The following is a 27,009-nucleotide window of genomic DNA, read 5'->3' on the forward strand; positions in this document are numbered from 1 at the left end:
TTAATGTATAAGTAAATAATCTATATTATTTTTGCAGTCTATTTTTTTTCTTTTATAAAAAAAACCCTACTTTCTGACAAAACAGTCAAAAGAAAAATTTTAAAAGTTTTTTCCCTCCCTTGATAGCCAATTCAACAGCATACAAACATTATAAAATACTATGAAGTAAAGTAAATAAAAGACAGATAAATTCGTTTATTAATTATTTGTACACAGCTTCTTGGTTACTTGCAGCAACTGGTTCGTTGAAAATTGTTTTGGGAATTTTTCTTTTTCCACAACAATGCTCTGGATCACACCTAAAAATTGTCCAAATGCTGATGGGAAATTTAGATTTAGGATGAAATAAATCCCCAACAACAAAATACATGCATTTTCCAGGGAGCAGTTTTCATCTAAATGAACCATTTGGTGGCCGATCACCAATGTCTTCGTACTTCCAAAAAAGAGACTTGGTCCTGGTCTTTTTTGATCAGAGCTGTAATCACCCTAGATAGGAAAGTATAAAAAATAGCTGAAGTATTTACAAATTTCTATAAGAACTCTAAAAGCTCTAAAACATTAACAGAAAAAACAAAACTACAAGAATCTATGCTAGCACAATAACAAAACAATTGAGGCTGCGGGAAACAAAGGGATGCAAGTGAACTTTTTAAGTTTTGAAAAAAAATCCTACTAAGTTCCAACTGTAAACAGGATTCCATTAAAAAGTGTTCTGTACAGCAGCATATCCCACAGTTACTATTATCCTCTAATATGAACCAGGAACAGAGGAGAGTTTCTTCAATGCCGGATATAGGGAGAGCAGCTTCTGGGAGATGGCTAATTCATCCGTTTTTTTTTTCCCCTGATGAAATTCAATATAAAATTTCAGGATAAAGGCGGAAGTTTTAATTTTTGCCTTGGTTTGTAAAAATTGAAGATTCAGCACTGAATTTCCCAAGCTAACTGTCCCTAAGACAACAACAAATATTAGTGTACACACTCTATACACACACACACAAATATATATGTGTGGATGTAGTTATTTTTTAAAGATATTTCAATAATTCTACATCTAATTAATTTATGAACTGACCGTCTTAAAATTATATTTTAATCATCAACATACAGGATTTATGTTAAGCCTGTCCTCCTCCATTTCATTTTCTTTAAACTACTAAATACTTAGCCTGTTTCTTTTGTTTTTTGCTTTTCCTTTTCAACCCCTGATTGCACACTATGAAGATGAAGCAGGTTGGCAGGTGTGTATAGTAGGCAACAGCACATCTTCCCTTCCCCCCTTTATCATATGCAGTCATAGCGGTAGGCTGATCCGTATCAACCTAGCTCGGTCAACAATGGAAAAGCTAACCCAGTACTTTTCTCCGCACACGCCCCACCTCTTAGCCGTTGGTCTTAGGTTCCATCCCACGGGGGGTCTGCGTAGCGGACCCCCCCCCCCCCAGGGTTGGGCGCGGCGGTCGATAGTCGTCTGTGCTACGGACGGGCTTGGTGCCTATTGCGCCGGGGAAGGTCACCATACTGAGCTTCCGCTCAGCTGGGTGTTTACCCCTTAATGTGTGGGTCTTGCTCACCGTGGGATACGGTATATCTCCCCGTACCTCGTTGGTGTGCCGTGACCCCCAGCTAACCCAGTACTGGCCTAGGGATACAATTTTTGTGATAGTTGTTAGGATCTGTACTCGAGTACCAGCTGGGGCATCTAGATAATCTAGAAACTCTGCTGTGTTCCCTTGGAGAAGGCCCTATTATCCACATACAACCGGTGTGGAAGAAGCAGGGTTTGAAAATAATGAGTAATGACTGATAATATGAGTCGAATTTTAGTTCACAAAATATTAAATGTGATTTTTAAAAATTAGATTACTATATAAATGTTTAAAAATAATTATAACTTTTTCCTTTTGCAACTAAACTCTACTACGTCACGAGCACATATTTTGAAAGATACCATTGTAACTGCGCTCCAAGTTGCTCTTTTAGTTTGCATAATCTTTTCAAGCTCCCATACTGTTCCAGGAACTGAAAATTCATTTGACATATTTTTCAATGCCTCCATCAATTTCTGCTCCATTTCAGGCATTGAGTTGGCTAGTCTCAGTTCAACTTCTGTTTCCAGCTGAAAGTAATTTCATGACATTTAAAAAGTTATATTTTTTTAGTTGAAATTTAAACATGATAGTTTAAAAGTTCAAGGGAAAACACTCTGTTTTATACATTTTTTACAACATTAACTTACACATTTTTGTGTTAGTAGAAATGTTGGCAGTTCAGAGACATCATCATTTCTGCGAATGTCAAACGATTTTTTTAGCAGTTCCTGTATCCGTGATGTATTTGCATCACTCCTGGCAGCTTCTTCTGTGACTGACTGAAATGTAAGAATTAAAACCTGAATTATAAGAACACCAGTACATACTTTTATTTGCACTCAAATCCTAGAAGAAAAAAATACTTAAGAAAATTAATAGGTAAAATGAGATACTGGTCTATATATGGTACTTGGAATTAATTTTGTTGATAGCTCATTTATTTTGAAAACAAATGGTTTACTATTATTAACTTTAGTTTAACTCTAAAAGCACAAAAAATTGATGCTATACAAATTGTCATATACATTCATTTTGTGTACATCTTTTTAAAAACATGTAATATTTTTACCACAAACTTGAGTTACAATTTTTAAAACCATGGATTTAATAGTTTTAAACATGAGATAGTAACCCTTTTTTTTCTTATTAGTAACATCAGCTTCAAAAAGCAAATATTTTTCAGAACTATTATAGGCTAATTATTGTTTTAGAGGATAGTTTTTGATTGCTTTAGGTTATAAGTGAAAGAATATGATATAGTATTTTGAAAAAAAAAAAGGGTCAACTCTTCACTTTTTTTGTTTGGCTCCCATACATTTTTAAATATTTTGTCAAGCCCTCATCTCACAAAATAGTTTAAAATAAATGCTAAAGGTGAACTGAAACAAGAATAGAACCTTTAATTCAGACACGGCATCTTCAGAAGACAATTCACTTTCCCTTGCTGCTTCCATAGAAGGTTTGTTTACTGCTATCTGTTTTTTGGCCTTTAGACGCAAACGCTGCATTTTTCTTCTTTGACTGAGGCGCCTTATAAAAACAGCCTGAAAAAATTGCAAAGTATGTTTTTAAAATGTGCTATTTGCATTATCCATATTATAAAACACATAATTTCAGCAAATATACAATTATGTATTCCATAAAATTATAAATTACATAAATGGGAGCTTTTTCTTTTCTATCCTTCTTCTGCCTTTCACTTGGCACGTCCCACAACATGTTTGGATACTTTTCTACCAAAGCCTCTCCCAAGTCCCTATATTGCCAGCGCAAGGTGCTGCCGTTGCATATCAAATCTTCATGACTGAAAGTAAAGCAAATATTTTGTTATTTCAAGAACATATAGGTTAATCACATACAACACCAGTTGAGATAAGATATGAGAAATCAAGAAACTTACTTCAAAAATGTAATCAACTCCTCTTTTAAAATTGAGCTCAGCTGGGAATGGTCTTTTTTTGTCAAAATGTCTCCATTCAGCAAAGGCTGCAAAACATTGGATAACTTTGGCAGCTCTAATTTCATGCGCCTAGAATTTTCTTTTTTTCCCAATGCTAATGGAGGATTGTCTAACTGTGCCTCATCTAATGACGTCATCTCTTCAGAAAATAAGTCCTGCTATAAGAAAGCATGATAATAAAAAGAATTACTAATTTGAAAACATATTGCAGCATTATACTACTGCCATGCGTTTTTAGACGATGCATAAAAACACTCACAAACATTCCCTTTATTCAATTATTTACACATCAAAATATATTTTAAAAATTATAAGAAGTCTCAATTATTATGTGATCAACAGAAATATTGGGTTGTTTCTTAATTATTGGCCAAAATCAAAACATATAGGAAAACAGGCATCAAACTGAAGGAATGAATTTTATTCAATAAAGTATCCACCATCAGCAAAAATACTTTTCTCAAGGAGCTATGAGAAAAATGCCTCAGTGGCAGAAGTAGGCGATTGGTAGAAAAAATCCCGAACTCCCTGAATCATAGGATCCGCATTCGGGAGCTGTTTTTTCCTCACAAATCTGTCCAATTGGCAAAACATATGACAATGGTTCGGAGTAAAATCCTGAGAATAAGGTGAATGCAGTAGAAGTTCACACCCAATGCCTGAATCTTTTGCTGGCCACCAATTGAGACATGAAGACTTACTCCATCTTGAAAGAGTATGGAACCAGACATATTAATAATTTCTAGTTGCTTTATGCGAGGCAGTCCACCAGAGAGTGAGGATACAGTGCAAGAAAATCGGGTGTCTCGTGTTTCTGTAGCAATTAGCAAGTCTCCAGGCGCCGAAATGCTGTACCTCAGTTAATTAATGTGGTACCTATGTTTCGAGCCTTTTCTCCATGTTCATTATTGCCATATGTCCGGAGATTGTCTATTGTGCTATAGAAGGTTTTGCCTCCAAGTTGTCATTAATTTGATGGTTGGGTCTCAACTTTTTGCCATTAGCAGTACACAACACACCACATAGTACAACCTACTGCAAGTTAGTGTTCAATCTTCAAGTTGCGGCTACAAAACTTAGCAAGAAATATACGGACTGTCCAGTGAGTATGCACACCACATGTTTTGCTTCTGTTGACTGTTGTTGCGGCCACCAAATGGCCAAGACAAAATTAGCACAGAATAATCAGTCACATAGCCCGTTGCTCTATGATATCCTTAAATGTTAGCAGCGAGCCAAATCTGAATTATAGAGTATGGATACTGCCCCATGTCACGTTGTAGAGGTGTACATTGATTCATCCCTCACTGGGCTTATCGGAATGATCTGTTGTCGGGTCGAACTGATGATATTATTTGCGGCCAATAATAATGGAACATCCCAATACAACTGGTACATTCATAATATGTTTTACAGAACATTATATTTTAATTATGAAAATAAAATTTGGCAAACCAAAAACTCTTTAATGTCCTTAAGACAAAATCAGTTTGAAAATACATTTAAACTTCATTTGAAAATGCAACCCTTTTTGTTGTAATAGAATAATGTATTATTGCATGGATACAGCCACACTCAATGCTAATTTAAAAATTCTACTAATTGAAACCATGGTTAATATGAATTCAGCATTGTGTTCATATTTGCCAGAAAACATTTCAGTAATTTTCAACATGAAAATAACGATCTTTAAATAAGATATACAAAATGGTTATTTTGAGATCACATAATTTTTGGTAACGAAATGACCTTCTCATATCTGTTTGTTATTATCTCTCTAAACAATAGACAAAAAGCAAAAATTTCTACATTACATGTTGAACATAACAAGTATACACTCAATAACAAAGCATTTTCATAAATATTGAAATTGTTAAATTTACATGATTAGGGTATAAAAATGGGATGACAATATTTTCAAATACGTAAAAATATTAAAAAGAGGAGAAAAACAAAACTTAATTGTAAAGGTTCACATTCCGTATCTACATGATATGAAAATGAACAAGACAGTGTACAATTAATTGACATAGCCATAATGCATCCCTTCATATTGAAAAAGCAAAGCAGCGTGACGAGCATACATTTTTTAAGTATTGAACTTCCTGCTGGTCCATGATGACAATAGTGAAATTTCTACAGTAATAATAGTATTACTTATAACAAAAATAAGATAAAAATTGCACAATGAAGAACAAAAATAATGGATATTGGTTACTTAATGGTAATCGATATTATTGCAAATAAGGCACAAGAAGAAATTTTACAGTATATGAAAGAGGAAAACTTGGTTTGAAAAGTACAGAATGAATGAACAAGGACACAATTAACGACATTAATTTCCATTATGTACAAAAATATAAAAACAAACTTAGTTGTAATGGTTCATATTCCTATTTATATATGAAAATGAACGAGACAGTGGACAATCAATAGACATAGCCATAACCTGTTCTTAGCAAACAAAGCAGGATAATTGAGGATATATCTTTTTAAATATTGAATTTACTACTAATACATGAGAACAGTGATATTTCTACAGTAATAAGAATGTTGAGAAAAACAAAAACAGGAAAAAATTGCATGGTGAAGAACAAAAATAACGGGTGTTGGTTACTGAATAATACAATTGCAAATAAGGCACAAGAATGAACTTTGCACTATATGAAAGGGAAACTTGGTTTGAAAAGTACAGAATGAATGAAAAACATTATTTTCTACAATGTACAAAAAATTTTAAAAATGCAAACTAACTTAGAGGTGTAATGGTTCACATTCCATATTCACATGATATGAAAATAAACGAGACAACGGACAATCAAATAACTTAGCCATAGCAAACAAAGCAGGGTTATTGAGGATATATCTTTTTAAATATCCTACCAGTACATGAGAACAGTGATATTTCTACAGTAATAAGAATATTGAGAAAAACAAAAACAGGAAAAAAATTGCATGGTGAAGAACAAAAATAAGGATTGTTGGTTACTGAATAATATAATTGCAAATAAGGCACAAGAATGAACTTTTGCACTATATGAAAGAAACACTTGGTTTGAAAAGTACAGAATGAATGAAAAACATTATTTTCTACAATGTAAAAAAAATTTTAAAAATGCAAACTAACTTAGAGGTGTAATGGTTCACATTCCATATTCACATGATATGAAAATAAACGAGACAACGGACAATCAAATAACTTAGCCATAGCAAACAAAGCAGGGTTATTGAGGATATATCTTTTTAAATATCCTACCAGTACATGAGAACAGTGATATTTCTACAGTAATAAGAATATTGAGAAAAACAAAAACAGGAAAAAAATTGCATGGTGAAGAACAAAAATAACGATTGTTGGTTACTGAATAATATAATTGCAAATAAGGCACAAGAATGAACTTTGCACTATATGAAAGGGAAACTTGGTTTGAAAAGTACAGAATGAATAAAAAACATTATTTTCTACAATGTACAAAAAATTTTAAAAATGCAAACTAACTTAGAGGTGTAATGGTTCACATTCCATATTTACATGATATGAAAATGAACGAGACAGTGGACAATCAACAGATGTTTACATGACTTTTATCAGGTGTCAAAATTTGATAGGCTATGAACTTAAATATTTTTATCTCCTTAGGGGTCTAATAAACTGATTTGGACCAGCCTAGCTGGGCCCAAGCCTGTAACTTGTATTTTTCACAAAATGGCCTAGTGCTTTAAATTAGTATACATTTTATTTTTGTTTGATCGTTTAATCAAATAAATATTTGCAATGGTACATACAAGAAAGTATAACATACAGATTTTCATCCACAATGTAACTCAAGAGAGGCCAAGGGTATAACATATTGGTGACTTTGAAAGTAACATAAATTTTAGAAGCTTTCATATTTAGAACATTAATATTTCTTAGAAATTGTTTAATGTAAAGTACATTGCAATAAAAAAAAAATTGTGTCATTAAAATACAGAATTTTATCAATTTTATAAAATGAATTTTTATCTGAAATCATGATATTTGTTATTACAATATCACCAACTGAAAAGAATGCTGAATTAATTGTAACTTTTGGTATTGACACACAACTCTTACCCAAGTCACTTTCAGTAATATCATTATTTACATACGACTTATCAATAACAATGGTTTGTTTCCCTATATCAGAGAACTGAAAATGTGGTTGGAATATTTGTTCCTTAACTTTTCCTTCCGTCTCCCAAAAATTAGCAGCAAAATGCATTTGGAAATATTCACTTACTGAAAAAGAAAGATTCTTAAAATTAAAGAATTTCTTATTTTTAGCAATAGCATTTTTTGCCTCCATGCGCATAGTCCAGTGATGCCTGGTGGGGCCATGCTGTCTAATTTGCTCTGGCAAATGAATGCTCATATGCATTTTTGGGATCAGATTTTCAGAGCCATAGCACTTAATAAATAAATCTTGATGGGAAGCAATAAGTTCTTCCAAGTTTTCCAGCATTTCAACATGAATCATTGGGGATAAAATATATTGAACAATTTGTACCATTTGTACATAACACACTAAAATATCAGGAGATTCATTTTGAAAACAGTCCTTCAAAATGAAAGGAAGGTGCAAAATTAAATTTAAACATGCACTACTTGATGCATTAATTTGTAAATTAGCTTCCAACATTCGTGGGTACAAAGTTTTGCTGACCGAACTGTGAAATTTGAAGTTAGTCAACAGATTATTTAACTTGGAGCGGTTAAAATACCGTTGTTCAACACATGCTTTGAGAAATAAGGTGGTTTCTTTTGGCGCAATACCTTCTAAAAAAATATGCATTGGATCATATAACAAATCCTTTGTTATTGAGAAATATGGCAGCTGATAGAAAATCGAACGAGACTTCAAACCAAATTCTTTTGATAAGTTGTCCCGTTCAGTGGCATTTTCTGCATTTTCTAACTGTACCAGCTGTTTATTTATTTCTACATCTGTTCTTAATGTGCACATTGTGTGATGAGTACAAGTTTTGTACTCATTCTGAGATATTTTGCAGGTTCTGCATGGTTGTTTCACATTTGCTGAAAAACCCTCTTTGAAACCGCCAATATTATGACAGGCCAGTGGGTCACCAGTATATGACAACAAGCAACCGTGAAATTGTTTAGGCCCTTCCAGTGTAGGAAAAATTATGCCATCATGTGCAAGATCATTTAATGTGGAAAAAAAAAATCCCCCAATAATTTTGACTTGGCTTCTGCAGTTTTCACTAAACTGGCTTCTGCAACTGCCAAAAGATGGATGTGTGCTAGGTGAGAACGGAGGTGTGTGGGAATATTTAAAAATATTACATAAAACATAGTCAGTTTCCCTTTTCTAGAACGTTTCATACCTAATGGATTTGCAAGTTCTATATCATCATGATACAGCATAACAATCAATACATTGTTTGGATGTTTTATCAGAACAGGATGTGTGTTGTATCCGACACCACTAAAAAAATCCAGCAAAACTCCATTTTCCACAAGATCATCCCCTTTATAGGGCTCCAAAAAATACTTAGTATACTCTGGGCTTTTCAAGAGATTTGAAATCAATTTCTTAAGAGGAACAAAATAACCCTTTTTCACACATGGGGCGTCTACCAACACACATTCTTCAGGCTTGACATATAATCCTAGCTCTGAGTAGTATTTTTTACATGAGTAGTTGGAAGCTATTTGTTTTAGGGAGAGGTCAGTTCCACAAACTTCCAGAAGGTCTTGGACTTTAGTCACAATGGTATCAATTAGTACTTTGGGAGCTCTATGCTTGCCTTCTAGGTCAATACAAAGCTCTGTCATAATATCCATTGGCTTTACTTCACGTTCAAAAGGCTCATCTGACACACAAGCATCATCAGTAGTTGCATCTTCAGACTGTGGAAGAACTTGGGAAAGGCTTTGAACAGTTTCTGTACTGCAATTGCTCACATGCAACCTGTATGAGCCTTTACTGTATATATTTCTATTGCAATTTGCACATTGCAAAAAATATTTCCCCTTGTGAAATTTATTCACATGCCAATTAAACAGATTAAAATTTTGCGTTTGAAATGCACATGGATTACATTTATGCAGAATTTTGCTGTTGCATTTACTCACCTGGGTGTTATCTTGAGATGTTGTAGCCAATGGGGAATCAATTCTTGTAGATTCGGCTACAGGGACAAATGACTCATGTGATGCATCTAGAGGAGCAATAAAATTATTGTAACAAGTATAAAAATGGAAAAAAAAAAAATATATAATGAATACATAAATTAAGGATTTAGTATATGTAAGTACTATTGATTTTTTCAGCTATTGTATATACTAGTATCAAGGCTGAAACCAGACTTGTTTCAAGGAGTTTTACAGAACATATTTCTCACAAAATCAATATGATCAATAAAATTTTAAATTTTGATTTTGTTCAAAACTGTTGTACAGTTTTATCATTTATTTAGGAATGATTTTTTTTGACCACCAGGGGGCCAGCTGCTGTGTGCTGTATTCTTAGCTCCTGCACAAATAAGTACTTTTATGTATATTTTGGTGCTGTCTGTGAAGTTATTTCAAATTCCTTTGCAGTTCACTATGTAAACTACAAACTACTATGTTGTGAGGGTCAGATTATAATTTTCATTGCTTTTGTGGGTTATTTCAGTTTTTCAGCCAAGTCTAATTTTGAGGTGAGTGTTTTAGTTTTGTTTACTTTTGAGGGTTTTGATTTTGTGTATTTTGACTACTGCTTGCTAAAGTACTGAAGTTTTATCTTTCTTTGCATCCTACATTGTATTCTTTGCTCAGTTTAGTTATTTTTATTTGATTGCTACCATGTTTTAAATCTTAAAGTGTGGTGTACTTAGGTTTTCTTGCACTAAGCCTTTCCTAATAGTGGATTTAATAATTTAGTTACAGTTGTCCTTTGTTCAATGGAAGACGTTAGGAGAGGGAATGAGTGAATCTGCTGCGATATGAGAAATGCAAATGCTGATTTAAGTACTGAAAGGAATTATATTTGCACAAAATGTGCTGAGGTGGTAGCCCTACAAGGCGAGTTTCTAGTTTTGGAAATCCAATTAGTATTAGAAGAACCAACTAAAAGTGATGTGGATATTAGTTGTAGGCTAGTTTTAGAAAATTCAGGGACTACTCAGTGTTTTGAGGCCCCTCCCCACATAAAATTTATAAAATTTACACCGCTTGGTTCCAAGTCGGGTTTTTAGTTCCCCACTAGGCGGACATGGCCTCTTGTTGACCCTGATGCAGGATAGATGATGACATTGGGTGAATAAAGTCCTAATGTAGCTAGATGTTGTTTATCATGAGTTAGGACAAGCCTATCATTTCAAATTTTTCTAGAGGTGGGGAGCAAAAGGTGTACACTCAATGCAAATTTTATTCATTAAACAAAATGTCCTTTATTTTGCGGTTTTTATTGGGTTACAAACTTTTGAGAAGAACTTTCCAGAACGGCTCGAACTGCCAATAACTTGTTTCGAAGAAACAACAAAACCCATGAACGCTTGGGCATAAATACATTAATTTCTCGAAACCAGGGGCAGGGGCAAGGGGGAAATTGTCCCCTCTGTAAAGAAACAAAACTTCCAGAAATATTGAGGAGGTGGGGAGTAAAAAATTCTGGAAAAATTGATTTCTTATAAATTAAAATATAGTTTACTATTTCTATTTTCTTAGAAAACATAAAAGATCAAAAGATTTTAAAAACACACCAAACATTTAAACCTATTTTAGAAATTAGCATGTAGCTTTCTTTGTTCAAAAGACCAAAAATAATACAAATAATTTTAATGATCATTCAAGAATTAATTTTGACTAAGACGTAATTCTTGTAAACACAGCAGAACCTTGTTTTATACAGCCCCCATTTATACGGATAAAATTTGTAGAGTTAAAAAAAAATCACTAAAATAATTATTCTAAATTATGACAGCAAGCAGGAAACTATGAATATGCGCCAACTATTCGTTTTATTTCGATTAAATGTAAAATTCCTGCATGGGTTACCTTTTTTTGTAAATAGGGAGATTTTAAAAAGGAAGTTACTTTTTTATGATTTTAAAGTTACATGCATATTTTGTGTTTTTCTCAGGTGTTTAAGAAGCGCGCTGCATCCTGCTTCTTTTTTTAAGTTAACCTTTGATGGAGCATGGACTGTTTTTGGCATTTTTAAAATGCTCACTCCATGTCCCTTGAAGTGTTAACAAAATCTTTATTATGAGATCATTTTTATTTATTTATTTTATTTTTTTTTTGAAGCTTTTCTGTTTTTTATTTCTCACTTTGAATATGTTGCTTTTTTTAAATAGCATTTAACTGTTTAAAGTATGGTGATTTTTTAAAATAGTTTAAAATTACACATGAAGGTTCATAGTGTCTGAGTACAGTACAACCATGAGATCTCGAATCTCTCGGGACGAGAAAATAAATTTGAGATATCGAGTTTTTGAGTTATTAAGGTTTTTAAAAAATTACATAGGAAACTCATTATTATACACACATGCATTTATATAAGTACCAGTTTGAATTACGATCAATAAAGTAATCTTTAATATTTTACTAGATTTGCAATTTTTTAATTGTCGAAAGTGCATAGGATGAGATTTTAAAATGAACAGCTATTTCAACTTGGTTTTTCATTTAAAAATTAAAAAAATTCTTATCTTCAACCAGTAGCTACCTAGTACATTCAAAAAGTTTCAGCAGCCATTTTGTACGAGTTAAAAAAGCAGAATGATAAAAATGAGGTATGAGGAAGGCATTTTCCGTTTTCACTTGAAAACTGATGAACGAAAAATCGACCACCTTTCCTCAAAGTGGACAACATGTTCGAGAGAAATGCACAAAGATTCTAAACTCTGGGGAAAACACAATGCCCCTTTTCATACCAACACTTTCTTATTATCTTGCTTCAAACCCATATTCACAAAATTTCCAACAAGAGCAGAAGAAGAAACGTTAAGAAATTGTCGTTAAAACGCAATTGTCGAAGCAATTAAAAAGCAATTGTCGAAGAAACGTTAAGCAAGAAAACATTAAGCAATTGTCCCTGGAACTATGAAAATTGGCAAAGCAAAACCACAACCGACAAAAATTTTGACATATTAAGGGTTTCGAAAAATATATTTCGATATAACTATGGAAAATGTATAAGAGATTTTATACAAAATACAGGGGAAATTTTGTTTTTTGAGACATCAAGGGTTTTGAGATAAGGAGTTTCGAGATATCAAGGTTCGACTGTATATGTGTCTGGTTATTATCTTCATGCAAAGATTTTCTATTATTTTTTAAATTTAAAAGCTTTCCAGAAAATTATTTGTCCCCATTGTTGTAAAAAATTCACAAGTTAACTGCATTCAAAATTTGAAAAAGCTTCAAACTACAAAATAGAAATAAATAAATTAGCATGACTGTGTTTCGTAAAATTTTTGAAAAGATTTTAGTAAGTAAAAGAAATATATCAGTAACAGAGGAGACATTAATGTGTAACAGAAGGGGAAAAGCTGGAATGCTCTCTCAGTTTACAGTTTGAGATCAGATATTTTAATAAAATCTCAGTTGCTGCAAGGGATTCTGTTCTGTGGAAATGGGAAAATGGATAGTAACACGGGTGTGTAAACCAGTTTCCGCAGTGTTTGATCATTCACATGCAAAGCTGTACCATTTTTACTTTGGTAAATGTTTAATTTCGCCTGTTATCGGAGACATGGGGAAAACATCATTAGAAAGAATAAGAGACATAGAGCTAGAATGCTTCAAAAGAAGGACATGTAAAAAAAAAAGGCAAAAATTAGAATAGTACAACTTGGGGGTCAGGAAATTGGCAAAGTTCAGATTGATTTTCTAACATGATCTGGTAAGCAATTAAATACAACAACAATGACAGGGTTGCCCCCAAGTTTGATGGCACATCCCCTCAACTCTTCAAATGCTACAAAGCAGCTTTCTCCTGAAATGAGATCAAAAGCCACTTTTTTAAAAATTATTTACCTCACGAAAAGTTTGTAGTAATCAAGAATCTGGCAAGATCAAAAATACCCAACTTCACAAAATTCTAATTGGTTAAAAAGGACCCATCACAAAATTATGTGATTGCCCAAAATGAATCATTCACTAAATTTCGATTGACCAAATCTAACCTTTCATAGACTCATTTTGTAATAAATGACACCAATTAGAAATCTAATCTACATTGATGCATAACTTTTTGTTTCCATTTTGAATTTTCACAAAAAGATTTGATTTTTCACAAAAATATTTTTGAAATCCTGGACAGACCACTGGTAATGCAGAACAAATTTGCAAGTTGCCCCCTTTGTCACATTTTATGCATTAAATGAGGTTTTGATTTTAACATTTCTGTTGATGACATTATTACTTTGAAATATTTTGATTTGGAGAAAAAATATACAAAGTTCTTTTTAGGGTTCAATTCAAACTTTTATATGAATTGTAGCACTTGTCAATGATAATGTACCTATCAATTTTTAGACAATTTATTGAGCATTGGTTCTTCAAAATGAGCGATCTTTATCTCTTTTTAATTGGTGTCAAAAAGTATTTGTACTTTTAAAAGCAAAATCTGTTTCTGATGTCCTCTCTTATGCTTGGAGCTTTTGCCAGGAAATGTTCATTTCAGTTTTAGAGGTTTCCGGATTTTCGAACTTATCTTTAAAATTATTTTAATATCTCAAAAAAATATACGTGAACAATTTTATATCAAAGAGCAAACATACTTGAAAGCTGGAATGTAGTGACTTTTAAAGAAATGAGTCGATTTAAATGGGGATTTAAACCGGGGATTTAGTTCAACTGATGCATAGGTATCCTCGTAATTTTGAAACGTATAAATGTTTGTTACAAAGGTACAGAAAGCTTCAAGAGTTTCAGATTTTATTCTATATTCAGAAAAACAACAGCATTAAAGTGAAATACACTTACTTGATCTTGATTCCGGCTTTTTTAGCAGTTCATGCTGTACAGGTGGATGATTGCAATAAACACACCATCCATTGTGACTAAAATCCTCCGGATTTCTCATCAGAAATTCATCACAGTCGTCACAGGAACACTTCCCCCGGACGCAGCCTTTCAGATCTTTATTAAACATTATAAATACAATCGATCGCTGTGTAAAATAATGTGAAACTATTCTAAGCAAAAGTAAACGCCGTTGGAAACAATGAAGAAAGCAAGCTTCTCTAAGTGTCACAACGCGGCTACGCGCGCAAAGTTACTGCGCATGCTCAATACGCCGCTGAAATCTGACGTCACAACATGGCGCTGGGCAACAACAAACGATTAGTGTGTTGAAACTACCGCAGTGTTTGTCGAGAATGGCTTCGTTCTACGATATTACCGTCTTTTTTTCCGAAAATATTAAATTAATTGAACGAGGGGAAAACCATTGAAATCTTCTCATCTTCAAAGTTTTTCTTTTGATCCCGAAATGGAAGATATTCGAGGAACTGTACAAGCATCAATGCGGGATACTACATACTCGGTTTTGGTAGGAATCGATAAATACATTTAATGTGCTAGTTTTGTAATATCTGACGCACTCAAAAACATGAAAGGGCATTACAGTTGGCCAAAATTTATGATAAACTAAGATCATTTCAACATATCGAATTTTTTTTCCGGCAAATTGCTACTTCGATATATGGAGGTCCGACTGCATATGGTTATATAAATGTGCAGAGTACTCTATAATTTTTCTCTTGATGCATAATAGTAGGTTGTTATTTAAATAAATAAATAATTCCTAAAAATTAACTCGGAGGGTAGTCCGCTTATATTGAAGTTGTTCCTACATGCTTTTGCACACAGAAATAAGTTTTTGGTTCGCATTTTTAATTACCAGAGTTTAATATTAATTTTAAACACAAAATAAATTCGAAAAAAAAAAAAAAGACTATTCCACATTTTACAAACGTAAGTCGAAATTAATAACAAATAACATTTAAATTTACTAAAACTCAATACAAGAAAGCACGTACATATAAGCTTATCGAGACATGCAATACACACCTAGACATATTTGTCCATAATGCTTTTAACTTCTATCCTTCGGAAATCTAAAAAATGAACATTGATTTTTTACAGTTTGATGATTACAACAAGCTGCAAAATAAAGCACCATTTTCTTAAATATAAACTATTCACGATGACAGACTGATTTACAATGCGTTTGGGCGCATAAACAAAGTTTGTTATTGCCCAGCCGCCATATTGTGACGTCACAACTTCAGCGACGTATCGCTCACGCCAGCGGCGTATCGCTTAAAACTTCCCAAGTAGGAATTTAAACGGCACCTTCCCCCTGTGCTCGGCTAGTGGAGTCGGGACGGCCAGTGGAGAAATCGGCCGAAAGGGAGAAATTTTCCCTATTTTTCCCTGCTAACCAGTTCTCTCTCGACTTGGGGTGTGCTCCTCTTCCATTGGTTGTTTCGCGCTTGCGGCCGAACTGCTTTTAGTCGCTACACTTGCCGACTGCCTCGGAGCAGTAGAGAAATGGCTTTTTCCGTTCCTGTGCAAGTGCTAATGCATTACTATCAACGGCAAGCGCTTGCAGGTGAAAGAATATACATGCGTTCAACAATTAATGCATTTGATTTACGTGATGTTACATGATTACAGTTATTTATTTTTTTAGTCACACGTTGGAATTTGCATTTATATTGTGCTTTTGTAATTAATCAGTAAAGTAAACTCCCAATTTTCCACGGAATAGGGTGGCATTGTAACCACGAAAGATGTAAAATGCCCAGATTGAATGTAAAAAAGTAAAAGCTAAAAACGAATAACACAATCAGAAGTTCAAAAGCAAATATAGTCATTGGCTAATTTAGTTTATGCTTCTGCGCAGTTCTGCACAAATTGATTGTTAATTTCTTTCGTGATTTATTATCGCGTTTATTTGATGTATGATAACCCTGGTAACTGAGTACTCGGTAGCTACTCTGCAAATTTACCGAGCACTTGGTACTCAGTCAATACCAAGAAGTTGCAAAAATTAAATATCGTTCAAGACACATTTTACAATTGATAAAAAGTGCAAGCATATGATAACTGCAATAATTTGAAATTGCTATATTCATAAAATAAGACTGTCTTCTATGTATTGACCACTAGCGCAGCCAGAAATACCTTCTAGAGGTGGTTTTTTGATCAAAAACTCCTTCTGGAGGGGATTTTTTGATCAAAACCACCTTCTGGAGGGGAAGGGGTGATCAAAAATACCTTTTGAAGGTGATTTTTTGATCAAAATAGCCCTCTCATATGCATAAACTAATGTATTAGAATTTGCATTTATGTTCAAACCAATGTCTCTGGGGGGTGTTTTCACCCCCAAACCCTCCCCCCCCTCGCTGCGCCACTGTTATTGACTGTATTGTATGTACTTTTTCTGTATCACATATTAGTGTAGGACAACTTACTTTTGGTCAGGAACATTCTAAGGGATCCTTAAGATGAATATTCATTGACTCATAACAAAAAACCCTTTCAATCATATCGTAACCTAATCACTTGAAAACTTGATTGCAAATTTTTAAAACCTTAGTTTTTGCAGATTCAAATTTTACCATAATTATAACAATGAAAAGAAATAAAATTGAATAATTTTTTAGGAGTAAGAAAAAGATTGTGACTTTGGGTAAAAAAATACTTGGGGGGGGGGGGGGGGCGGGAATGCTATAAAAATATTTTAATAATAGAAATTATTGCACAAAATTTGACTAGAACTGTATTAGATTGATACAATTTGTTTTAATTACAACTTGATAAATCATACCTTTTATTTCATTGTTTATTGTTAATGTTTAAAATAACTTTTGCTTTGTTTTTGACAAACTAAATTTTTTAAATAGTGTAGTTAAATTTCATCTGGAATTTTGTTTTAAAATCTATTATATGGTAATGGAGGTCTATACTAGTACTCCAATAAGTTTAAAATTCATCAGGAACCTTGCAGAATGCAAATTATTCAAGTGGTTCTCTGCTATGTTAATCTCTTTGGAAACTGATAAATACAGTAAAATGTCTACAATGATACTGTTGGGACCTAAATAAAATATCGTAATAGACAGGTTATCAATCGACAGGTTATCGTTATAGACAGTTAGATTATTCATGCTGACATTTTGCTTGGGCCAAAAAAAAAATATTGTTATAGACAGATTTTTGTTAGATATTATCGTTTTTCACAGGTTTCACTGTACGTGTATCATCATTTTAAAAATCTAAGAATAAAAATTAAGGATTATTAAGCTTTTAACATAATGATTGACTATGTAGAACAATAGAAGCTTATTATGTGATTAAAAATAATGTGATTAATTTCTATTACAGAGTAGAGATTCAGTGAACATCGAATATTCCAGTAAAATTCAAACTGAATATTTGGCCAAATACTTGTTTAATTTTTTTTCAAACTAATATTTGAATTTTCTCCAAATTTAAAACATAAATTATTTGGCTACTTTAAAAAAAAATACATACATTTTTTTATTAAACTTCATAATTTTAGCGGTGTATTTCAAGTAGATTACATATACAATGAAACCTCTCTTATGCAGACAATTTTTAATTCTAATGCAAATAACATTATTAAGCCCCTGTCCTGCGGACACCTCTCTATTGCGGACAAAAAATATTGTCCCGTTAGTGTCCGCATTAGAGGAATTTTGCTGTAGTTGTTATACACAAACCAAATTCATCCAAAATAAAAAGTAAATGCACATAGTAAATATAATTCAGTTTACGTTTGTCCTAAGTTTGGAATATGGCTGCATAAGTAGAACAATAATTTCTTTCGGGAGAGATGATTTGATATCTGATAATCATGGTCAAAACATGCTATATCATAGATGAAGGACCTTGCAAAATGCAAATTATTCAATAGGTTTTCTGCTGTGTGAATCTCTTTGGTAACTGATAAATATGTGTATCATCATTTTGAAAAATGAAATTCAAGGATTATTAAACTTTGAAGTCAATGGTGAATTTAAATTAGGTTGTTTCTTAACAAGTTTTAAACTTTTGGAGTTTTTTTTTTTTTTACATGAGAATTACTTTTAATGTGATAAAATTAATAAGCAACTGTTTAAATTAATTTTTTACTGTGGTACTGTATTGTAATTTTCATTCGGCCTTGTCTGCCGAATACTCAGTGAATCTCTATTACATATATTTTCAATTAATTTAACGAAAAGAAAACAATTAAGGTACTTACCCTCATCCACTTGTCTGTGCTCTTTTTGCACCCTCCTTGTGCATTCAAAGTGGCGGTTAATGCAGTCCACATCTTTTTTTTGTCCTGATTGGTGAAGTCATTTGTTAATTGGTTAGTAAATAACTTATTATTGTCTTTCATCCAATCCAGCATTATGCAGAGTTGCTCTTTTGAAACGCGCTTCGTTTCTGCCATTTCCCCTTCACAAAAAACAGTTGCAACTTCCAATTCCAATGCAATGAAAAATGCGACGCTAAAGGATTCGGATATTTTCGCGCTCCAAAAAGAATGACATCACTTTCAGCGACCACGATTGGTCAACACCCTTCCCCTCCTAAAGAAAAATATGGGCTAGGTCCAACTTCCTAGATCTCCACTCCACTGCCAGCCGGGCACACCTCAGGTGGAAAAGTAAACCACTCCTTCAAAACTGGTTGTTAGAAAATGGGGAATAATCGTTTCTCTACTCCACTAGCCGAGCACAGGGGGGCTTAATCCGGTGTGCCTCTAAGAAGTTTCGCTTTCCTGCCCGTGCCGTTCATCTCGCTGAGCTTTGAAAATGTCAGAGGCACTTGCGCTTTGTGCCTCTTATTTGTAGCTGATATAAGGCACAATGCGCATGTGCCTTATATTTAAGAGGTACACTTTTAAGAGTGTGGGCGTCAGTAAAGCCCCTTCATAACCGGCCTTTGCAATAAACTTTGCACAAAGACTATCGCAAGCATCCTTACTTTATGATACGTTCTGACTGGATGTTAAAACAATTCAGTCTTAATGCCCCCCCTCCATTGTTTTCTCCAAGAAAACAATGGAGGGGGGTAGCTTTTATAAAATTTATCGGCAAAGCACCCATAATTTGGTTTACTGAAGAATCAAAGACAAACCATCCGGAACTGGTTCTGGTGCGTACTTCAGCAGCAACACAAAGCTATTCTTTTTGCTTGGGAAGCTGCATATTTGATGTACTTTTAAAAAACAGAAGTATATTGTTCATGGATTTAATATTATTTTTTACGATTTACTCTCGGGAACATGTCCCATTCGGCGACGATCGCTCCATAGGTTGGAAACCACGACTGCCCTAATCCTACATCTGTTCTCAGTGGCACACCGCACCTGCAGTGATACAATCAGGTGTCATGTCATATGATGATACATTGTCACCCCTAATATGCAGGGTCGTCGCTAGGTCAAAAAACGGGGGGGGGGAGGTACGCATTTGGCGGCCCCTTAATTTTTCCACGCATATGCAGAGAAGAAGACTCAGCTTCTAGTTTAGCAGGGATAGTCATATTACTGGACCTTTTAGTACTAGCAACATAAATTTAATCCTAAGAATAATATTCAGTCAGAAATGGGGGTGTCGCGGAGGGCTTCCTCCTGGTATTTTTTCGGAATTGAAGATATGAAAACGCAGTTTTTGTGTGACTATAAGTTTAAGTTGGGGAGGAAAAGGGGACGAGGTCCGATAGCTTCTCCCGATAATCCACCACATCCCTCGAAATTTCAATTCCCAAAACACAATCGTTCTTTATATTTGATTACGTATTGAGAGGGGGTAAGGGGGCTCTCCCCCGAAAAATTTTCAAGATTATTATTTGAAAATCACGGTTTTAGATGACTTATGGAGATGTTAAGGGAGACTCGGGGTCATCCCCCGATAATTTTTTAAACTCCAAGAACGCAATTGTGAATTATTTCTGATTGTGACAGTTAAAGGGGGTCGGGGCTCTTCCCCGGGAAAAATTTGAAAATTGTAGTTCGAAAAATGCAGTTGTAGACGAACTATGGTGATATTAAGGAAAAAGATGTTGGGCCATCTCCCCAAACGTTTTTGAAATTGCAACCTTAAAAACGCGGTTTTAAAAAATTATAATTTTAAGAAACTGGCTCCGAAAACGAAACTTAAGCCAACCTTCAATAAAAGGAGGGGCGGGGAGTTTTGATGGGGCTCGCGCACAGAAATGATTTTTAATTAGAGCACTAAAAGCGAGATTTAACACGTTTTACGATGATGTTGGTGAGAGAGAAAGGTGTTAACGTTGGGAGCACTCTTATGGTTTTTCAAAAGTGCAGTCCTAAATACTCATGTGTAGGCCATCTTTACTGACGAAAGAGCAAGGGGTTTGAGAACGTTTTCTCGGATTTTTTTTTTCAAATCCGAAGTTTTAAAAACTCATTTTTAGGCTAACTTGGGGCGTAAAAAAAAAAAAAAAGGATTTGGAGTTTTCCACTGTACCCTCAGATTGGTTACGTCCCTATCTTCTTTTTAAATTTTAATTATTGATAAACATGTTGTGCTAATACTTTCTTCCAACTTTCCTTTGCCAAGAACGATTATTTGCTTGGATTTCCCATTGTAAAATTCTTAATTTACAGCCTAATATTTTTGTTTTCTTGAAATACAAGCGTCTGCGGCCCCAGAAAACGAACTTTTAACATTTTGATCGGATGTGGTAATTTTCTGTGATACCTTAGGTCTTATTTATACCACTTCATTTTATTTTAAATGTGTCTCCTGCATCTCTTGATCAAGCTTTGATTTATTTACGATTTTTACGTTCAAACATGGCGTATTCATCAGTCATCACAATACTTTGAATCTCTCTTAGCATTAAAAACTGTTTTTTTCCCCTTCTTTCTGTTTCAAATATATTTCGGCAACCGATGCATTTTTCTCCACTTACGACATTTTCAGGACAACATTTTTCATCAAAAAAATTACATATGGAATGTTTCGGCGACCTCTTGAAGCCATCCTATTTATTTATCTTTTTTTTTTTTTTACTGAAGAACCATGAAGCAAGGTTTTGTATAACCAGGTCCGCCGAGACACCTGACACCCTCAGAGACCACCCGCACCTACCAATTACTTGGTTTATCGGTTTTAAATGCTCAGATAAATCTGAGCAAGTGGGTCTCTGAGGAACTTTATTTAATTACATAAAAATACAGGAAAAATACATTGTTATCTGTTACAATTTTGATTTGCTTTTGACAAAAATTTTGGTAATTTAACATTATTATATGTAATAAAGTAGACAAAACCAATGCATAAAAGCTTTACAATGATAAATTAAACATAAACCACATTAGAGAGTTGTTGCGTTACAGATGATAACGTGTTAAAGTGTAGAAAAAACTCTGAATTTAAACGGTATTAACTATTGAAGAAAGAAAAAATATGTGTATTAATCAACGCCTTGAAACATGAAGCCTTCATTAGACAATAGACTGAAAATTGAGTTAAGTTTGATGCGGGTATGATGTTGTGAACAGGCAATTAATATGTTTTTATTGAGTGAAAGACTATGATTACGTCTGATATGCAAATGCGATGTTAGTGGACAGAAAAAAATGTAATGTTCCGGAGAACCTAATTCGCCGCAAGAGCAATTAGCAGAATCAGAAAGGTTAAATCTGTGAAGATATTGTGGGAATGGTCCATGGCCAGAAAAGAAAATTGTCTCAAACCTACTTTTAATGCGGGGAGAAAAACGAACGGTGGGGAAGAATTCGAAGACTCTACGTCCAGTATACGCTTCATTCCACCTAAATTGCCAGTCATCTAATGTTTGTTTTTTAATGTATGAAATTAGTGAAGATTTTGGAAGAGGAATAGATGAAGAAGGAAACTGCGGGTCGTCAGCTGCAGTTCTTGCTAAGCGATCAGCCAGATCGTTGCTGACGTCCCCAGAATGCCCTTTTACCCAATGAATTGAGACAGAAGAATTACCTAATAATGACTGTTGAATATCAGATACTGATTTATTCCGTTGAAGAGGATTTTTAATTGCTAAGAGAGAAGACTGACTATCCGAAAAAATTTGAATGGAATCAGCGTTAAGTGAATCCGAGAACTTTAATGCTTGATGAATAGCAAATAATTCAGCTTGAAAAATACTATTATCGGGATGAAGTCGGATACTCCAAGACGATGAAAGAGTTTCGCCCTCAAAATAAGCATATGCTGATGCTGTACCGGTGGAAGTGCGAGAACCATCTGTGTATAAGCGATGAAAGGAAAGATTTGTAGAATTGGAATTTATTGAGATTGGATATTCTTTGATTTGTAAATGTGAATTGGAAAACCATTTAGGTGCAGGAGTTTCAAAATATGAAGGTGAATAAGTAGTTCCATCTAGAATAATCTCTGTTGATTCTATTCCCATTTTCCAAATCCATACTTTTTCCCTTACTGTTAGTTCTATTGGAGGAATACCAGTCAAGGTTTGCAAAGCGGTGTGCGAGCAAGTTCTGTATGCTCCGGTTATAGTGAGAAGTGCCCTGCGTTGAAGAGTTAGTAATTGCTTTTCTAATTTAACTGGTAAACATCTACCCCACAATCCTGCTGCATAAAGTATTGTACTTTCAAAAATTTGAGTGTAAATCAGTCTTCTTTCTGCCATTCGAATCCCCCAGTTTCTACCTGCTAGGCGTTGCAGACAGCTTTGCTTATAGAAAGTTTTGTGCTTAATCCAATCTATGTGGGCATTCCACGTTAGATATTGATTAAAATGTAGGCCAAGATACTTTAAAACTTTTGTTCGTTTAATAAACTTGTCACCCAGACGTAAAATGGGGGGGACGAACCAGATTGCGAGGAACTTTAAAAGGAAGAGCCATAGTTTTGCTTTCGGAAGCTTTGAGATTATGTTCTAGGAGCCAATTATGGAAGATTTTGAGAGAAAAATTGGCATTAGCTTGAAGAAGTTCCCTAGTGCGTCCGTAGACTAAAAGGAGAAAGTCATCAGCGAAGGCTTGCACCTTAGTGTGTTCCGGCCATGGAGCTGATAACAGCGAGGCTGCCACTAAATTCCATAGCTCGGGACCGCTACAAGAACCCTGTGGACAACCTTTTGTTTGTGGAATTTTAAGAAAACCATTTGTGGAATTTATGAAAATGAACCTATTTGAGAGAAAGCTAGAAAAAAGATTATAAATTGATGATTCACAGTTAGTTTGAAGCAGATAGAATAAAATTTTGGTCCAGGGCAGGTTGTCGAATGCTGATACAATATCAACTGATATTGCAACCATTAATTCCCCGGAACGAATACCATTTTGAATGTTAGAGTAAAAATTAGCTAAAGCATGTTCAGTGGATCTTCTTGGTACAAAACCATACTGATCTGGATGATGATATCCGTTAAGGGTTAAATAACTTTGGAGCCGAAAAAGCATGACTTTCTCCAAGACTTTCGAGATAGTGGGTAATAGTATAATAGGGCGAAAAGAAGAGAATTCTCTTGGGTCTTTTTCATCTTTAAGGAACAAAATGAGTACGCCTTCTTTGAATAAAGTTGGAAAATGACCTAGAGTATAACAGGTGTTGAATAAATTGCTAATAAAATATGGAAAAGTCTCATGAAAGGTAGTCCAAATAATTCCGTCAAGTCCATCTTTACCCGGCGCTTTCTTTTTGGGAATAATTTTAAATGCATAATCAATTTCTTGTATTGTGAAGGGAGTTGATAATCCATGTGAAATATTTCTATGATTATTTATTGGGATAGCTGAAGAATCTTGAGAGGCTGGATAAAAATGATTTAAAAGATCTTGAAGAAAAGAGTTTTCTGTCTCATATTGAGGGAATCTTTCTTGCATCTGAACAGGAGTAAAATATTTGCCGAAAGCTATTTTGTATGGTTTCCCAAAAGATTTATTGCTGTTTGTGCAGAAATTTTGCCAAGATTTTCTTTTGGAAAGACGGATTTCTTTTTTATATTTTGCTAATATTTTTTTATAACTATTTTTATAGTAAATGAGCATATTTGGGTCATTGCAGTGTTGAAATCTTCTTCTTGCTGCTCTAGTTTGATTTTTTAGTTGAGAAAGGCCTTCGTGCCACCATGTTGCTGGACTTGCGATTGTAAAATATTTCTTTTTAAAAGAGTCATTTGCACATTCTTGTATTATTTGTACTAAAGTAGATACGTAACTATCAAGTTCAGTGGTATTCTGAATTGTTGGTAAGATTGGAATTATTGGTGGTATTTTTTGTTTTAAGCATCTTCTAAATTTAGCTGTGTTGTATGAAGTTTTATACCTAATGAAGCGAGATTTTGAAAAAGCAGCTTGGATTTCAACTATTATATATTTATGATCACTTAGAGAAATTTCTTGACTTATTGACCATAAGATAGGGAGGCGAAAGTTTCTTCCGAACGTTAAATCAGGCCAACCTTTTCCATGTGGAGTCTCAAAAGTCGGAGGAAAATTTCTATTGTTGAATATGTCCAAGTTATGGGTTGCTATGAAATCTAATAATAATTCACCTCTTGATTCGTTATGTGGATACCCCCAAGATCTTGATCTAGCATTAAAGTCACCTGAAAGAATTAAAGGTGTTGGAGAAGTTGAAGTTAAGAAATCATCAAGTTCAATCAGAAGTTCTTCAAGAGGTTCCAAAGGAGAGCAATAAGCGGAAATTAAAATTATAGTAGAGTTATTTAGTGAAATTTTTGCTGAAACAAAATCGTAAGAAACAGATGTTACATACGGAGTAATTTGATTAGTTGCAAAGACAATCGCTGCCCTGCCACTATTGGAAAGAATACTTCCCCAAGATAATGGGATACCCGAAATTTTTGAATTGTGCAAATATGGCTCTTGGACCAGAAAAATATCAATTTTTTCTTCATTTGCGAACATAGTTAAACTGGAAGTAGGTGCATATGCTCTTTGTAAATTGATTTGAACCAATTTAATTGATGTTTGAGTTGTAGTGTTAAGAAGCGTTGAAGAAGCATGAGAAAATGATGAAAAATCTCTAAAAGTCAAAGGGTTAGAGGAACAATTTGATATCTCACTAGACATAGCAAATATTTTTACGATAGAGAGCAACAGCCCTTTGGTAATAAGGGCAATCAGTGGAAGAAGGTGGGTGTTCAATATTGTTATTAGTTTTGTTCCTCTTATCATAAATATGGCAGTTAATACAGCTAGCGTTGTGTGAATCACAATCGTTTACATTATGGGATTCTGAGCAAAATCCACAGTATATGCCCTCTAAAAAGCATTTTGAGGCAATATGGCCATAACCTTGGCACTTGTAACAACGTTTTATTCCAATAAATTCTTTTAAAGAATGAACTCTCCACGAAATGTTGATTTTTGGAGATGACATTATAATATTAAATGCTTGAGGAGTGACTTCTAACACCCAATTCTCCCTATTTCTTTTTCCACTAAGTTTAAATGAGAATTGAAAATCATCTTCCGTTTTTAGACCATAAGTACGCGAAAAGGCTGAGGCAATTTCCTCCCATTCAGAATCTTTGGACAAATCATAAATGATTATTTTAGGTTTGCGTTTTGATGGAATACGTACTGTAATTTCTTGAGAAAGTTTTGGATGTTCCACGATTTTTTGCTTTAGAAAATTCAAATTACGAATCGACGGAACATCAATGGCAAGTGCTCCTTTACCAATAAACCTGACTCGATTGATAGAAATTCCATCTTTTGAGGGGTTGTAGCTGGATTCTAAAGTATTTCTCAAATCAGTAGATCGTGGGTTTTGTTTCGTACTCGCAGGATATAATAGCAGTGTGTGTTTTTCTACGTGAGTTACTTGTGCGTAACTTGGCCTTTGCATCGGGACTGTAATATCGTGATTCAGATTAGAATGCACATTAGTGTGTTCAAGTATAGGGAAATCAGTTTTAGAACGTGGGAATGATCTTGGATCTTGATTCCCTTCTGGTTCTGTTTGCACTGAAACTGGAGAGTTCAACAGAGGTTCGATATTATCATTCATTCCTACTCGAGACTTTTCTTGTTCATGAAGCCTTTTTTCTATTAATTCAACAACTAAGAGGGATGTTTTCTGTAGCTCTTGGCTCATAAAAAACCTATTTCTCCGGTCTTTTCCAGTTATTAATTCTCTTAGAAACTGGATTAAATCGTCGTTAGGACTATCGGGCGACAGATAATTCTCAGTTGGACGGCAATCTTTGTGAAAGTATTCTGAAAATGGACCAATCAAATCGTTAGCATTCTGTGATTCCAGGACCTCTATCACTTGGTCCGATGAAGTAATTGACGAAAAGCTAGTATTTCTAAGATTATACCTCTTTGTTGGAGTATTCATAATTTTAGCTTTGCCATTCACTTTTCCCAAAGATTGAGGTACTGATTCAATATCTGAAATAACTGGATCAAGAGGAGGTTTGACGCGATTATTTTCATCCAT

General features: G+C 34.1%; 1 protein-coding gene across 1 annotated transcript; it reads right to left on the bottom strand.

Moving 5' to 3' along the window:
* Positions 1-196: 196 nt before the first annotated feature.
* On the bottom strand, positions 197-27,009 carry LOC129234150 (uncharacterized). Its single transcript, XM_054868053.1, has 8 exons — positions 26,888-27,009; positions 9,281-9,488; positions 3,496-3,713; positions 3,252-3,399; positions 2,993-3,139; positions 2,243-2,374; positions 1,955-2,122; positions 197-489 (listed from the first exon to the last, which is right to left on the bottom strand). Exons 1-8 carry the CDS (start codon positions 27,007-27,009, stop codon positions 199-201), a joined length of 1,434 nt encoding a protein of 477 aa, XP_054724028.1. The 3' UTR covers positions 197-198.

Source organism: Uloborus diversus, chromosome 1 (genome assembly GCF_026930045.1).
Source record: "Uloborus diversus isolate 005 chromosome 1, Udiv.v.3.1, whole genome shotgun sequence".
Lineage (NCBI taxonomy): Eukaryota > Metazoa > Arthropoda > Arachnida > Araneae > Uloboridae > Uloborus > Uloborus diversus.